Source organism: Paramacrobiotus metropolitanus, unplaced genomic scaffold, assembly GCF_019649055.1.
Source record: "Paramacrobiotus metropolitanus isolate TYO unplaced genomic scaffold, Prichtersi_v1.0 Parri_scaffold0000069, whole genome shotgun sequence".
Lineage (NCBI taxonomy): Eukaryota > Metazoa > Tardigrada > Eutardigrada > Parachela > Macrobiotidae > Paramacrobiotus > Paramacrobiotus metropolitanus.
The window spans coordinates 91390-108468 of record NW_026570289.1 but is presented as its reverse complement, the minus strand read 5'-3'; the positions used below and the strand labels follow the sequence as shown (position 1 = coordinate 108468).

The 17079-nt window shown below is 41.7% G+C and overlaps 1 protein-coding gene across 1 annotated transcript; it reads right to left on the bottom strand.

Annotated features, from left to right (window-relative positions):
• Positions 1 to 4953: 4953 nt before the first annotated feature.
• On the bottom strand, positions 4954 to 15792 carry LOC129594553 (mitogen-activated protein kinase ERK-A-like). Its single transcript, XM_055491287.1, is given in 8 exon segments — positions 4954 to 5075; positions 13989 to 14067; positions 14193 to 14272; positions 14393 to 14464; positions 14578 to 14707; positions 14941 to 15306; positions 15308 to 15387; positions 15702 to 15792. Coding segments are annotated over 8 exon segments (1020 nt in total).
• Between the last annotated feature and the right edge of the window lie 1287 nt (positions 15793 to 17079).

The following is a 17079-nucleotide window of genomic DNA, read 5'->3' as shown; positions in this document are numbered from 1 at the left end:
ACGCTGACTTTGTCGACAGATATCAGTGGATCACAAGTCAACTGGCGGAAATCCGTGATGTACCATACGTTCGTTGTGTTAGGTTGATAAGCCAGAAAGGTGCGCAAAATGGGACAGTTTCATGACAGTTTAAACACTGGTTGTGATAATGACATTATTTCTTTGTACAAACACGTAAATGCAACTCATCTTGTCAGACAGAAAGCTGAGAAATGTGTTGCAGTTTGTACTTGTCATTTGTGCATATAAGCTTTAAGCTGCAATACACACATTGCAATTTGCATGGATATTCCAGCTTCGGTACGCAACTGATCGTTTGTGTTTTTCAAATAACCTGAACCAACTGCAAAAACTTACGTGTAAGCAAGGTCCTGTTTTCAAGAACCTTCAGAGTTCAGAATAGTGCAATTTGTAGAGGATATTTATACGTGGGCCTATACAGATGTACAAGAAACAGCCTTGGCTTCGCCTCCGCGTTTCTTGTGGTCCATGGCCATTTTATTTGAATTTGAATGAATATTTATTAGATTAACATCTATATTTCGTCGAAACATGATCGGTAGATACAATAGGGCAAACACGAATTTTGTATGAAAATTAGCTCATGATTCTCTCAACCTTGAAAGCATTCCCTTTGGCTGTACATACAGATAATTTTACGATATCCCCTACCCGAAAAGAAAGCCGAAATATCAGTCTATAAGGTGTGAAATTCGAAACAGTGATAGTTCACTGGATCACTAGTTCGGTGACTCGTCACTTCACTGACTCTTTTCACTGGAAAGTAGTGTGTGCCCAGTGGTGTATGTCCGGTCAGTAGTGGTAGCTCGATTACTTGCTTATATAACCGGTTCCGTTCGCCGGACAGTAGTGGTAGCTCGGTCTCTCATGTGCACTGTACAATAATGACAGCTTGGTCGCTCGTTCACCTACCGGGCTCTCTGCATCGGACCGTAGTGGTAACTGGGTCACTCGTTCCGTAACGGGCTCTCTTGTGCACGGACAGTAGTGGTAGCTCAGTCACTCCTTTACCGAACGGGCTTTGTTCCCTTGGCAGTAGTGACAGCGCGGTCACCCGCTCACCTACCGGTCTCTGTGCACCGGACAGTAGTGGTAACTCGGTCACTTGTTCACTGAACGGGCTTTCTGCGCCGGACAGTAGTGGTAGCTCGGTCACCCTCTGACCTAACGGGCTCTGTGCACGGACAGTAGTGGTAACTCGGTCATTCGTTCCCTAACGGGCTTTTAGCACGGAAAAGTAGTGGTAACTCGGTCACTCGTTCACTTGGTCACTCGGCATCGACAGTAATGACAGCTCGGTCAACCGCTCACTTAGCTATCCATAGTGGGAGTTCGGTCACTCACTGGCTTATCGGGCTATTTTAACTAGAATGTAGTGGTATTTTGGTCACTCGCTGAACTAACGGGGTTGTACACTGAACAGTGGCGGTAGTTCGGTCTATCGCTGCTCGGCCGGCACTCGTTTAGAAATTGTCCTCGATGACAACGTTGGATATATAGTCGTTCTTGTCGCAATAACGGTCTGCTAATTTAATTCATTCTGATATTTTAATTTGTGGAAAATACTTTAATTTTTTAACTATATTTTATTTGGTTTACGTGGCAACATTGCCTGGTTAAAAATATCACGATGATAATTATTATTATAATAATTTAGTTTCATTTGGTAAAGGTAGTCAAAGATCTTCCGCTTTGGCGCTCGAAACGGGAGAGGTTTTAAAAGAAATGAATACTATCTGGCCGGGTTTTCGACTACGGGCTTTCAGAATATAATATTGCTTTGGTCAGTCTTTTCTGGTTTGCCGGCGCTGGTGTATCCCATTCGTGGCAATATAGATCTGAATCTTGATAGCTAGGGCGACCTTTTAGCCAGTCAGTTTGCTTAGTCTAATGTAACGTATTTGTAAATACATGAAAAATGGCAGTTTCTACTTGATATACTTCAAGTGGTAATAATCTGTACATTATACGTAGTTATTGTGGTCCAGCATATTCGCCAGCAGTACGGTTTGTTTATATTCAGAGCAAACAAAGCAGTTTTCCAATTCAACGACATTGACTGGTACTGCAGTCAATAATGATAAACAACAATCTGTAACAATCGTCTGTGCAAATTTTTCAAAACTCTCCGACAAATTTTGCGAAACAAAGGTTACACAATAACGAACACAGGAATAATAATTACGTCTTTCAGCATTATGCCGTATAAAAGCATCAATTGCTGCACTGGTGTCAGATACCCTAAGCCGGTCAGAATGTACCATGGCATCGCGAGTGCGGCACGCAGCGGCCGTAGTTGATTCGGCATTCGCTGATGTTGACGCAGTGTTGAAGCCGTCACGCAGTGCCCGTTGACTGTGCCCTTCTTGACAACCGCCTTGCCACCCGGTGGAGGTTTGCTTTCGTTTCGTGTACCGTATATTGTAGAAGTAGAAAGAGCACAGACCGCGGTGCTTTCGCGGTTCAGTTTATGACACAGTAGAGCCGAAATCACACCGCATTAGCGAGTGTGCTGTTGACAATTGAAGGAAAAAATATGTACTCGATTTGTCTTTTATTACTGCACTAGACAGTTAGTGCACTGAGCAGCCACGCTGCAGTCATCACGGTAAATGCATCGCGGGAGAGTAGCAACACGGTTATTGAATACCTCGCAGTGATTTTTTGACTGATCCGACCTTGATTGAGAGCCGGGATATAGTAATCCATTACTAAATGTTAAAATATCAGATGAAATTATCTAGCGTCACAGCTAGTTTGCATCACATAAAGTAAACCGATCACCTATTACCGCTCCGTAATTAGTGCAGGCTGCGGCTGGAAGACAGTGTGAGTCCCATAAACGCACGTATATGAGAACTTAATGACCTTAACTGGTCGCTTGATGCTCTGCTTCCCCACTGTGAGCGACGCGACACAATCTCAAACTGTGCCGTGGCGTCGAATCCGCACGCACAACTGCTGTATACATCGGCGCTGCGTCTCAGAACTAGTCGTCATATCGCACTAACAACCGTTGGATGCACTGATTACAGCACAGGTTTTATTTAGCACAGATAACGTAATACGTATACTCGCTGTGACACAAAACCAGCAACCGCTATGAAACATAAACCTGCTGCACAGTGTACGTATCCATTACATATGCTGAGTTCAGTTATTGTAATGTGATGCATTTGCTGCGCAGCGTGATTGTCCATTACAAATAGTGAGTTATTCTATTATAATGTGATGTGTTATCCTTCATCACAATCATATTTGGTATCGTATTTTTGAGTAAACATGTGAAAACATATACTACTGGATTTATTGAGGTACTTCAGTGTGTACACGCAATCTGGTTTGTTCATAGTGAAAAATAGGTATGATATCTGCACAATAATAATTACATACAGATAATATAAGTATCAACAGTTATATTCACCTTATTGTATTTTCATGTACTCGTACACTGCACAAACACTCTCGGGTGTTCAAAACTGTAAAAAAAAATGTAGGCAGTCATAGAATGCCGATCGACCTATGACAAGATTCTTTGATTTCTTCTGACTTTTTTCTTGATACTACGTACAAGCATGATAACGGCCGCGTTAAACTAACCGGCGCGCCATTGTAGTGATGTATTTTTGGAATTATATGACATACCGTAAAATATATCGGTTTCTTAATAGTTTTTGTCCATCGCTGATGGGGTGATTTCTTTTGGTAGTACACAGGAGAGTGCGTAATTTTTGTGTTAAACTGTTTTTATGGTCGATACTGTGCTACACTTTTATATATATATTGTATCGTTTCAATGTCGTTAGTTACATAACTGACGTAAGGCTGATGGGCAAATGATTTATTAGTGATCATAAACAATAAATGGGGGGCGCATTTTTCTACAGCTCCGCTGCGCTGTTTTTACAAAACAAAAAGAATATTGAAACCGAAATGTTATTAAGGAATTTTAAAACAAAAAAAGGAAGACACACACCAACAAGCAAACCAGAAAACCTTGAAACCGAACAATTTTAATTGATAAACAGTCGTCGACAGGATCTTTTAAGGAACACCCGACTGCAAGCCGGGCATTCCGGGTTACGTTTACCCGGTTTCTTAGGTATTTGACTAATGCAATTCTCGCAGTACACATGGCCACAAATCAGTGCGGCGAGATGACCATTCTCTGCCAGAATCTCACCCAGGTTGCAAGTGTAAACGGCGCAAGCGGCCACGTTGTTTTGACCACGGAATTGCTGCACTGGCGGCGAAGCACGGACTGGCTGCACTGGCGGCGAAGCACGAACTTCCGGCTCGGCGCGCGGACGGTCGGGGGAAGGGGCTGGACGGAGGCGGCGGCGCTCAGGACGGGGGCGGCGGCGCTCAACACGGACACGGTGGCGGTCTGGACGGATGCGGCGGGCTGGATGGTCAGGCAAATTTGCTGTACGGTCAGGCGAATCTACCACGGGGGGCTGTGGTTGGTACTCTGGCGACAAGGAGAACGATCGCCGGATAAGGCTTGTCCAATGCTGCCATTCCCAGTCCATCCATCGCGATCGACTCGGAGTGGACGGTGTCGGGCTTGAGCGTGACTCCATGGGCTCCGGGTGCAGATTGTGGTCAGCCGGGGTGGAGTGCGACGTAGACGCCACGGGTTCCGGAAGCTGATCGCAGTCAGCCGGCGTGGAAGCCGACGTGGTTGCCACGGGTTCCGGGAGCGGATCGCAGTCAGCCGGCGTGGAAGCCGACGTGGTTGCCACGGGTTCCGGGAGCGGATCGCAGTCAGCCGGCGTGGAAGCCGACGTGGTTGCCACGGTCTCCGGGTGAAGGCTGTGATCTGCCGGTGTCGAAGCCGACGTGGCAGCCACCGGCTGAGCGCGGACAAGGGGAAAGGAACACCAGATCTCTTCCACCGATGGCGATGGTGATGGGGGAAGAGGTAGCGGTTCATATGCCGAAGGTAATGGTGATGGTGGGAGAGGCAGCGGTTGATCTGGCGACGGTGATGGTGCGAGAGGCAACGGCTGATATTCCGATGGCAATGATGGGGCAGGCAGCGGTTGATACACCTACGAACAATATTACTCAACACTGCTCTCACAAAAAGAATAATTAAATTATGTTTATTCTAAAAATAGTGTAACATAAAAACCAGCTAAGTAAACAACCTAGAATTTCCGCTTTCAAAAAGGGCGATTAAAGTCTTAAAAGAACCTTACCTTTGGCGGGTTAACTGGCCGTGCATATCTGTGCGGCGTACGAACAACAAGACGTCTGATTCTACGTGGGTGTCCACCTTCCAGATATTTCGTAGCATCTCCCCTGAATACCAACGGAAAGAGCGCCTTAAGAGCTTTATACAGAGACTCCCGAGTAATTTTCTTGCCAGCTCGCTCGCGAACCCGGGCTAACGCCTCCCGGCGCGAGACGTAGCTGTCGCCCTGTTCCACGGTAGCCAGTCGAAAGAGCTGCCATACAATCATACGAATTGTTCGAGACATTTTTACTCAAATCGTATAAAATGCTGGCTGCAAACTAAATTGACAATGATGATAGTTAAACAAAAACAACGTGTGCGTTGCCACAAAAATGATGGTCTCGATGTCAGCACATGCACCATACAGAAAAGTTGTTCTCGTTTGTCGACAGGCGGAGCTGACCAGTAAACGCTAACTATAAGACTGTGAATAGAACAAGCCGTCCAATTACAGTACAGGTAACCTCACAAAGAGTGTGCGATGATAGGATCATTAATACAATGCATAACTTAGTGTGTATCTGTACTAACCAGATGAATAACTGCCTACTGTAGCATGGAGTAAGTGCAAAAATAAAGAAAGAGCATGAAATATGCAACATAAATATTGAAAGTGTCTTATTTTTCAAAAGAAGCGACGTGGTTTCAAAATGTTCACAGCTTGTCTGCATTTCTGGGTCATGTTCTATAAGAATCTACTTTCCTTAAGAACATTATTTATAAGTTGCCATGATGATGATTATTTTATTTGCAAGTGCGCTTTTCGTGACCCTGACAGAAATCCACCACGTGCGGTTTACAACGAAATGATTTGCATCTGCATGTACTAATAATATTCCCTGAACATGAGGAACAAAAAATCACAGTTTGATACAAGCATTCATGTATGCACGGTACACGATACATAGCATGTGGAAAATTTCTGTTAAACTGTACAAATAGCGGTAAACTGCGTTTTTGAGCGGTTTTGAAAGCGTTAAATACTTTGATCACATGCGAACTTGTTGTACAAAGAATTAGTGTGCAATATTGACGTGAACTGCTTTGTCACCTTCAGCCTATGACTGCTGCCTTATTTAAGGAATGATGTTCCATAAAACGATTATACATTATATTAGTTTTGTGTATTGACAAGTATATGCGAACTATTTGTGCGTAATACATAGAAGCATACTTTATATTAAAAACACCGGGAAGTTTGCTTGCTGCACAGATAGGAATTGTAGGATTACTGCGACGCAGGAAACCTGCATTTGAGTACTGTATGATAACACGCAGCGACGTGCTTTATATTCTGCGGCGATGAGTGCGACCCCCTGATATTTGCAGTTTTTTTTTCTAATTATGACAGAATTTTGCATCAATTAAAGAACTTTAAGTACTCTATATGAATATTAGATTTATTAAATTATTGAACTGAACCTAGTAAATTTGCAGTACAGAGTTCGCTGGAGCACATAATAAAGCAAATTTCGTAGTTGAATGTGTGTAAAAACCATGGAGTCCAGATTAATTAATTTTGATGTACCATCGAATCATGAAACTCTATGCTATTGTATCGATCGAGCAAAGGTCACGCTGTTTTAACACCCATAGTTATACTGCATGGTGAAACAGTTGTAGTGATTTTCGCACACAAGTGCTGGTTAGAATGCAATTAAGGAAACCACCGATTAAATGGTCGGAAGGAAAATTGGATGAGAAAAGCAAGCTGACTTAATGGTTTCACCATGACATAACAATATTTTACAACAAGCCTCCAACTCAGCGCTGCCCCGAATGGGATCCGCATCCTCAACACAACACTGCGTGCCGACCCAATAGTCTGGCGATCATTGACATCAGCGTGGCAGTTAACGTATAAAACGATTAGGATCAGCTTCCCGCCCATACAGGCTGAAAAGACGCTGCACGCACACACGGCGGCCCGCCGTAAATTTATTCCATTAAACAACTGGGTAAAGGAAAACACAGTGTGTTGCACTAAATAATTAATGTCGCGTAAATTCCGCATTGTTGGGCAGTAAAATGGCGCATACATAATGGCACATACGCATACAGTAACACTTAACCGATGAAAGATGACCGCAGCAGCCGGTGAGTAGCAAGCCACCTGAGAAGTACGTTACATAGCAGGCACACCGTTCCCCACTTTTTCATCTCTTGTGTTTTAGTCGTGCATAATCGCAGCTTTTTGTGAATTTGTAACTTATTTAGTTTATTGTTTTAAACAGTGGCAAAAAAAAAGCCAGAAAATACTATTTTTCGCTGAATTTCTATTCTTGCAGTAAAACCGACTGTCAGCTTCGCGCTCGGCGCGGAAGTGCATGGCATTTTATTGTACCCGTAAATAAAATATGCAAATGAACTTGAAGTCCCTGCTCGAAATACTGTATAAGCACTATTAGCACATCACATTCCACATTACACGCATGTGTGCACCTTACTAATTTATTCAAATAAACCAAGCTCCGAAAAGTGCTCGCGCAAGAAAATCGTACTGTAATAGTTTAACTATTTTTTATAAATTTTTAGTAAATCACACAGCAAAAACGTGCGCCAGCTTCACGCTTCGCGCAAAACTTTATATTTACTATAAACTTATACATGATGCAGCCTTTCCTGATCTGTAGCTTTCGCTACAAGAAAATTTAAATTACTTACTATTTTTAATAGAGTTTCTAGCGATTTTTTTCAGCGAAATCGTTTGTTGACTTCGCGCTTTGCGCGAAAAATGTCAGCTAATGTGAATTTGAAGCGGTAACCCCGCCCGCTTAAAACGAGATAAGTTCGCGAAAGGCTTGCAATGAGATGAATGCAGAACTTGAACTACATTTATTAACGGGAATAAGGCAAAAACAGATACAAATCTCTTACCGCTATAAAAATATTTCACAAAGGGTTCGCTAGCCCACCCGTGAAAAAAGTTCTAGATGCGCCACTGGAAAATTAAAATGCTAATGGCCAGTAAAATGTACTAGTCGGTCTACCCCTTTCGTCGATTGTTTTATTGGATTTATTAGTTTGCTGAGTGTGCGTTACGCATATTCTTTTCGCTATGACCTTAAATCAATAATTGGATCGGCCACGCAAAAGCGCATTCTGGTTATCCTACTTGAAACTTTTGCAAAAAGCTAGCCGAATACTGGAATAATTGCTCTTTTTACCAGCTCATGATTTACCGTAACTGATGAAGAAAAAGGACCTGTAATGCCGTTTATACATCTTTTACGTCTTCGTGGCGAGCCTGCACAGAAAACAATCAATTCTGAATCAATAAAATTTGGGGCTATAAAGTTCAGCGTTGCGCATGTAATAAGGAATTACTTAATATGAATATTTTAATTAACTGGCTCAACATTTTGAAAATAATTGATCTGTAAGGTAAATCGATGCGATTCACAAAATGGCGTATCCACAAAAAATAAAATAGCAATGATTAAGCAGTGACACTCTTAATGCGCTGGCGTTAAGCGTTCGCATACTGAATGGCTATTAGGGTCTGGATTATGATGATTATCTAATATGATTTATCTAATATGTGATCTTTTCGCAGGCAAAAAGAAGAACTGGAACTGGAAACCAAATTCGCTAAGAAAAAACTGGAACGATAACAGGAACTGACGCTGGATGCACTGGAAAACAGCCGCATCACACGGATATCTCGGTCAACATGGATATCACGCTAGACAAACCGTCAGCAGCGGTCATGTTGACAAATAGGTCATGAAAGCAAATAATCATAATCCTTTAACGCGAAGTGGCTAGCAACTCGGTCCTTCTGCGAAAACGGGCATACCGTTGACGCGCTACACTTTTAGACAAAACCGTAGCCTATAACACATAAAGAAATGGTTTTTATACTTTAAAAGTGGTTGAATAATGGTAACGCATTTGTTGTTGCTGAGAAATTAGCTTTTAAAGTGAAAAATTTGAAGTCGATTTTTACAGAGTACAGACGTGAAAAAAATATTCTGAAACGGCTTTTTTATAGAGTAAAGTATTAAAAAACTTATTATACGGACAGAATTTTGATTGATAAAAACAGAAAAAGAAAAAAAAATCGGGGGTGCTATAGAGGTGCTTGGGGCAGTCTACCCCTGGATAGTTCTGACTATATCTGCCGAACAAAACCCTAAACAGAGATTTTATCCCTATAATAAGCTCAGGCTGCGGTGCTTTATTTAATGCGATTTTATCCGTAATTTTTGACAGACAAATGTATTTACAGCTGATTTTCAAAGTTTTTTTTTACGTTTTGTTCAATGTTAGCTGGCAAAAAGTACGTCTCTTTCACGGCTTTGGTGCCGGTACCAAGAGGTGCTGGCTGCCGCGCACAAAAGCACATGCACATGTTGAGCAACGCAGAACAGGCAGGCAGCCATATAACATTCATGCAGACTGTTGCAGTCATAGTCACTAAAACAAAAGACTGCAGTCAGACGGCAGATTTGCGTTCATGGCGCCTTTTGTACCTCTTTCTTGTCAACAAGATCAACAAAGTTGGATGGGGTAGTTGAAGATTTTGAGCGCATCTGATTGCGATTACTTCAATGCCAACCACTGATGTCGGCGGCGATTGAAGGAATATGACATCTCTCACAATATGTGCGGTGCAAGCCATTATTTTGCGGTTCACCTTACGCGCCCCCCTCTTCCACTAGTACCGCCTTAATTTTTTTGCGTGTTAACGAAAAAAGATATACTCATTACAATTATTGCGTTATGTAGTATAAAAAAAGCTCTGTAAGATGAGCTAAGGTAATTTTTGGGAATTATTTTGAAAATTCGCTAGCCACTTCGCGTTAATCACAATCAAAGCACCACTTTCACATCAAAATTCTTTCGACACTAAGGTACACACCTTTCTCTGGCGTTGTAATGCGCCGATTTATTCGCACGTACGCATTTCTCGAGTTCATTTGATTTTTTTAATCATAACGATGTACAAGGATGTACAGTACTATGTTTGTAACGTTACGTTCGCCATCAAGTCAGAAATCGTAAATACCGAAACTGCGCGGCATGGAGTTAGCCAGTTAGCGTAGCTAACTTATGTATGTTGTATTGGTGTGAACTTTCACCGCCGTATGGATGCTTCAGAAGACCAATTAAAACTTATTAGGCACCGGAATCCTGAAATAACGGCTTCTTCGATTTATTTTATTTGTTTCTTAGTGGTTATCAATAAGGAAGCTTGTGTGTATTCTAGCAAAATGTTTGTTTCTACTGTTCAGGCACATACTTATTAATTTCGTAGCAAACAGCAAGCCAGATGCAAACTGGTTATTGTTAATGTTAGCGCCCTGCTTGCACCTTTCCGTTAACTGTTACGGCTTACAGATGCAGAACGTTCGACGGTAATCGATACCAGCTCCTTGCTGATGTACTCGTTATTGGTTTTCTAAGTACGTGGGCCGACACAAAACAGAAAATATTTCCCGCAATAAGCAAAAGTCAATACTTTAATGACAAAACAGGCTAATTTGTCGTTGCCATGGCGGGAGAATGAATTTGATACGGTATCCGTGTTACATTTAGTAGTACTTATTCTATCCAGGAAATCCGGGCAATATTAGCCTGCAGGCTGGCAGCTTGCACGATGTACAAGTACTATAGGGTGATTTCATGTACTGAATGGTCCGCAGCCGCAGTTAAGTACGTACTTATGTACTAACGTTAACAAGCGGCATCGATCTCGCTAGAGCAATCTCAAATCCGGCACGTACATGCCGGCTTCTTTAATTTCTTAAGGGTAAGGTGAAACAAAACCACGATTAGGCACGATTTTTCATGCATGCATCATCTTGGTTCAATTATAAGCACAAATATGATTTAATTTAGTATTACGATCAGCAGTAAAACAGTGACAGTTTAGCCTACATAATCCGAGAACTAGTAACATTGCGCCGCCTTGCGGGAAAACGTGGACATCTTTTGACCACTAAACTGTTCATACATACCGGAGCTAGATTTTTGCATCACGATGTTTTCCTGACCGCAGCTAACAGTCAGCTTTCAAATTACGTACTCGTCTGTGTAGTAATTATCGATATTTTGACTTACTTCGCTTCCATGAGTAATGCAAACAAAATAGACAATGCTGTTATTACCGGAGTTGCCGTTGCCGATGATTAACAGTACGAGTACATGTAATTTTACTGCGAGCAGGTGTAAATTAACATAGAAAGTAGAGTGTAGAAAATTTGTAGATGTTCCACTCTAACCTGCTAGCGGAGCGGACGTTCCGGTGTGACTGAACAAGCACCGGTTTAATAAATCGGTGCTGACCTAAAATTCATGCTTCTATATAATACCATTTTGCCGGTTCTTGTTATTCACAACTGTAGTTACTTACAATCTTTCCTTCAAAGTACGATCCACTGGAACAAGTGCACGCCATTGTAATGTACGTGTTGAAGTGTATATTGTCACACTTTGCAGGAATAGCTCTTGGTTTTTTGCTTTTTCTTCGAAATAAATACGGGAGTTTTCGTTAGAGGAGCAATGCATTCAAAAAATTACCAAAAACTCAATCGGAAAAGTGCACGAAAACGAACACCAATACATGTTAAGTCTATGGAGAAAGTAAATTGGAAAACTACACGTTTGCGACTTGGAAAACTACGTAAAAGTTTAACTCCTGCACGCCAAATCGGTACTTTTTAGAATGTGCTACGAATTAAAGTACTTCTACATGAATTAAGTAATAGCACCGTACTTGGTTATATGACTACTAAGTATCTATGCCAAGGACTACGGCCCCTCTCTTTTTGAGGCAAAGGATCTCAGCTTTTACTTCACCAATTTTGTTACTTTAAAGTACATCAAAAATCTCTAGCTGTAGCGGTGGATTCAAGACTGTTGACTTTTTGCCGAAATTACTTGTCCAGGTCCAGTGACCAATCGAAAGCTTGTCACCATGGACGCAGTGAGAAACGCAAACTATTCTAACACAACTTGACCAAGAACAGTAGAAATATCTGGGCTAATATTTACCCATAAGTAGGAGTACAATATAAAGTCCAAATGCATGTAACTTTACACGTTAGGCATCATCACGTTAGTCATCATTGCAAGTTATATACTGTATGAACAAAGAAGACAGTCCGTGTTTCGATAGGTAAAGTGTATCGCAATATTACTAAACACACGTACGGGTTTATTAATATTATGACAGTCTGTAAGCGACCGCAGGGCAACACATGCTTGAAATTGCATATATTTTAATAGTCATCGGGCAATATTCATTCGTGCGGGGCCTGTGCAAAACCTTATATAACAAAGTCAGTCATCCACGCAAAGGAAAATTTATGTACAGTATGCAGGCAGCCCGTACTATATATTTCGATAAAATTATGTACAGTGCATTAGAAACACGTACCCATTTAGTAATATTACAGTATATAAGCAACCGGACAGCACAACATTCTTCGGATTATTAATTTTCCCATAGTCGTCTCCCAATATTCATGGTTTCTATATATGATTCACCGTTACTACCAAAAAGGTAATTGGATACCGAAAACTTTGTTACTGTACAAGTATAAACGGTGCGGTAATGGTTGTACAGCTTGCTGTGGTTTTCAGCTGCGCATAGTGACTAAAGCGCTAATGTGAACCAACCTAGCTGATGGGCTTCAGACCAACTTAATAGACTACGCACGGTTGTGTTTTTCTTTGTACGATTGTACCGCTTTTTATACCACTCGAACGAGAATGAAATTTCCAACAAAACTGTCGGCTCAGAATGGTGACGACTGGCTCATATTTTCAAACTGCAGGCCAAAAACACGATTGAGTCGTATATGACGAGCAAATGTAAGTGGTCTCTCTGTTTTCTCTTAAATTTGTACTGTGGCTGCACGGCACATATGATACGAGTATATAGATAGGCGGTATACTCCAGCCAGCAGTCCAATTATTTTAGGCAGACAGGTCTTTTGTAATTACACTTAATTAACGTATACGCTAATTAACAAAGGGTGGAACAATCATGCATCGATGGACAGGCCAGTCCAGGAAATGTAGTACAACCGCAGTCAAGTTGATTTCAGCGAGACAGCAATTACACTTGAGCGTGGTAAAAACACGACTGCCCTTTGTCCGATGGTTATAGAGCAGGCAGTACAAACCGTAATCACACTAGTGTATTAATAAGATTACGTTATAAGGGCGGTATACAGATCAAACCGACCAATACGCTATTGTACACAGTACAGCTAGAATAGGTTAAATGGTCTGTACGCTATTCGTTTACAGTACAGTATGTCTGTACGCTATTGTACACAGTACATGGCCTGTACGCTATTGTACACAGTAGATTGTAGGCGGTATACAGATCAAACCGACCAATACGCTGTTGTACACAGTACATCCAGCACAGGTTAAATGGTCTGTACGCTATTGTACACAGTAGATGGTCTGTACGCTATTCGTACACACCATCAGACCAAACTGATTTGTACGTATATACAGTACAGTGCACAGACCATAATCCGCTATTCGTATACCCTACAGTGTATGGGGGCGGTACTCAGGCCAAACCGACCAATAGGAGAGCCCGCTATTGTTACTACCATCAACCGCTGTTGTTACTACTTCTCTTCTAACACGTAATTAGGTAATCTATTTCGCACCAAGATATCACACTTCCTTAATTGATTCCTTCCTTATTCAGCGAAAGCTGTCAAGTGATGTGCCAAAAAGGCCTAGCTCAGAATACCTGTAGAGGCGGCGTTAGGGTAAAGCTTGGTCCACGCTTGTCGCCTTCTTGGTGGCAGACTTCTGATATACGATCGAGCCTGAAATTTCAGGAAGTACTGATGGTATGGTTCAAGATTCAAGCTTACCCAGTAGCAAATTACAATAAATTTAATAGTAGTCAACAATTACAACAGATTCAAGCTTAAATTACGATAGCACTAACTCGATCGTTATGGATAGTGTCCAGATCTTCTGCGGAAGGAGTACCGATTGTGTTCAGTATGTGGTTGAGCTGGTCCAGATCTGTACAAGGCAGTCATGCTTCCAATGTGAAATGAATATGTGTATAATACGAGATAAATACAGATTGTAGATTTTTACTGATACAATCTTGAAGAATTTTCTCTACTGAATATCGTTTACAATGCTTTCCAGGAAAAATTGGGCGACTGGATATCATTTCCGCAAAAATGCATCCCACTGACCAGATGTCAACTAAAAAGCAAAATGACCGGCGCATTAACTAATGTAACGAAATAATCCATTCGAATCGGAAACAGAATTGGATGCCGACAAGTTGGGACAACCACATTAATTAATTTACGTACTCGCTTTGGTGTAACCTCGAGAATTCAACATCGTTTCCGGCGCTCTGTACCATCTGGCCCCAACATACTCTGTCAAAACGCCGCCACGCTCGAGTGTGGGATCCACCCGAGCCCAACCAAAATCACAAATCTGGGAAAAACACTCACATGTAGCTGCAGTTGTGTGCTGCGAGTTTGTTGCAGCCTGCAAATGTGGGTTGTAGCTTGTAAAGTTTTGCAGGAAAAATATAGCAAACATTTTGGTATTTACGAATTCCGGCTACACAGAAGCCAGTCAAACACAATACATATACATATACTCGTACTTTCCAAAATTAGATAATTACTATATATTATAGTTAGTAATTTTGCGCAAGTATTTACCTTCAGATCGCACGCTTTCACATTCAACAGAAGATTGCTCGGCTTCAAATCGCGGTGCAATACATTAGCCGAATGAATATATTTCAGCCCGCGCAGGGTCTGATATAAAAGAGCGGAAATGTAATCCTGCCGAAGACGGCCTGTTTTCAGTAATTTTTCCAGATCGGTCTCCATCAGTGTCTGAACAATGTACACTTCCTGCATCTGGTCCATCGTGGGACCGGGTATAATGTCTTTAATGTCGATGATGTTCTCATGTTTGAGACGGTTAAGAATTTTAATTTCCCGCAGTGTCCGCTGGCACTTGATCGGGTGTTCCAAGGTAGAAATCTTTTTTATTGCCACTCTGGCATTGTCCCGATCACGACTTAAGGGTGTCGACAGCGGAAACAACCATACCGTATGATCCTTCGCCGATGCAGTGCAAATTCGTGTAACGCGGTCCCACTGCGGCAAAGCGATAACCGAGTAAACCGACAAATGTAACAATCGCAGAAGTCGGGCATCATAGTTATAATAAATGCTTATTTTTCGTTTATGATCACGTCTCACCGTTAAAGGTTTGTCCGGCTGTAACCTGCCCAACAACACACACATTTATGAGGTAACCCACCAACTGATCAACTTAGAACTTCCAGCTCTGGAAGGCCAGAGAGCATTTTTGTTTGCTACAGAAACATTGTACAATATCGACAGAAGTATTATTCCCTACTCTATACAATAATAAAAACGTTAATTAACAGCGATAATCATGAGTTTACATTTCACAGTGTTTTCATAATTAAACTTCTCGTCGATTCCAGGCTGAAGCATTGCGCGCATGTACAATCGGACATTGCGCACAACTGCCATCACGTACCGCGCAATCGAAAGTAAAAGTGAGTCAGCTTTAAGGTTTTTCCAAGCGAAGTATCAAACTATATGTACATGCAAAAAACTTCAGAAATAATGTGAAAGCGTTTAATAACACGTGATCTTTTGTATGTACAGTATATATATAATCAGCATGCGTCTGACTGATGCGGGTCCATCTGTAATATTACTTTTTGTACCTGTAGTAGTGACGATCCTGCCGTTATTTGCGCGTCACAAAGCGGAAGTCCACCTCGGCTTGACAGGTACATCGCACCGTAGTTAGATTTTTCAGGTTTAGAATATGAAAATGTTTTAGGCTCGAGTGGATCCATGACGGTGCTCCCAATGACCACTCCGTTCTTTCTGTAAAGAGGTGTACATGTGTTATTTAGAACTTATTTGTAATCAATGGTTTTAACTCAATCACTATAAAACGAAGACGATTAAGATCGAATTTTCAATTTACAACATACCTCTCTGCATACAAAAAAACACCAGTGATGAATTTTTTTTCATGCATTACCAACCTAAAAATTAGCCAGACATTTTGTTTATCGGGAAGAACACACTCCTTATTAAATGGAAAGATAGAGGAAGTTGATCACTAAAAAACATGTGATCAGCGTTTACAGACTTACAGATATCAGAATGAAGCTTCAGTTCTGCTGTAACGGTACGTATCCCTTGTTATACGAGTACAGAAAAGATAACAACCCGTTTCCAACTGTCGCCGGCACGTCCAGCTTTCGCCGGACTGCTCAGGTAGTCATCTATGCGAACGGATAACTTGTCCGACGGCCGCTTTTGCCGTTAAATCGTCAAAACTGTCCGTCGTTGGTTTTTTTGCCCGCACAGCATTTTTCATATTGTGAAATGTGAGGTCCGTGCTCGAATCAGGATTTTTATCTGGACGGTTATACTGCCGCCTACAACCGTTTCAGACATGCCGTGCATTGTTGACAGTACGTCGGGTACGAGGACGACCAGTAGTTGTAAGCTACTAATATCTCTTTCATTTTGATTTTTCTAGGAAATCAGAATCCATTACTCCAACACACAGAGCCTTCTTAGCCGATTGTGTCATTTGTGTGTTACAGTCCATTGCGCCGCAGGTGCACACACATACATTACTTCCTGGAATTTGCATGCAGTTTCAGAAACGATCGAGGACAAGACGTTAAATAGATGAGAGAATTTAGAGGCTTTAAGGAGAAGTTTTTCTCAACTGTTCCCCAAGTTAATCAACTAACAAAAGGTACTAAGCGCGAGCAACCGTTAATAAAA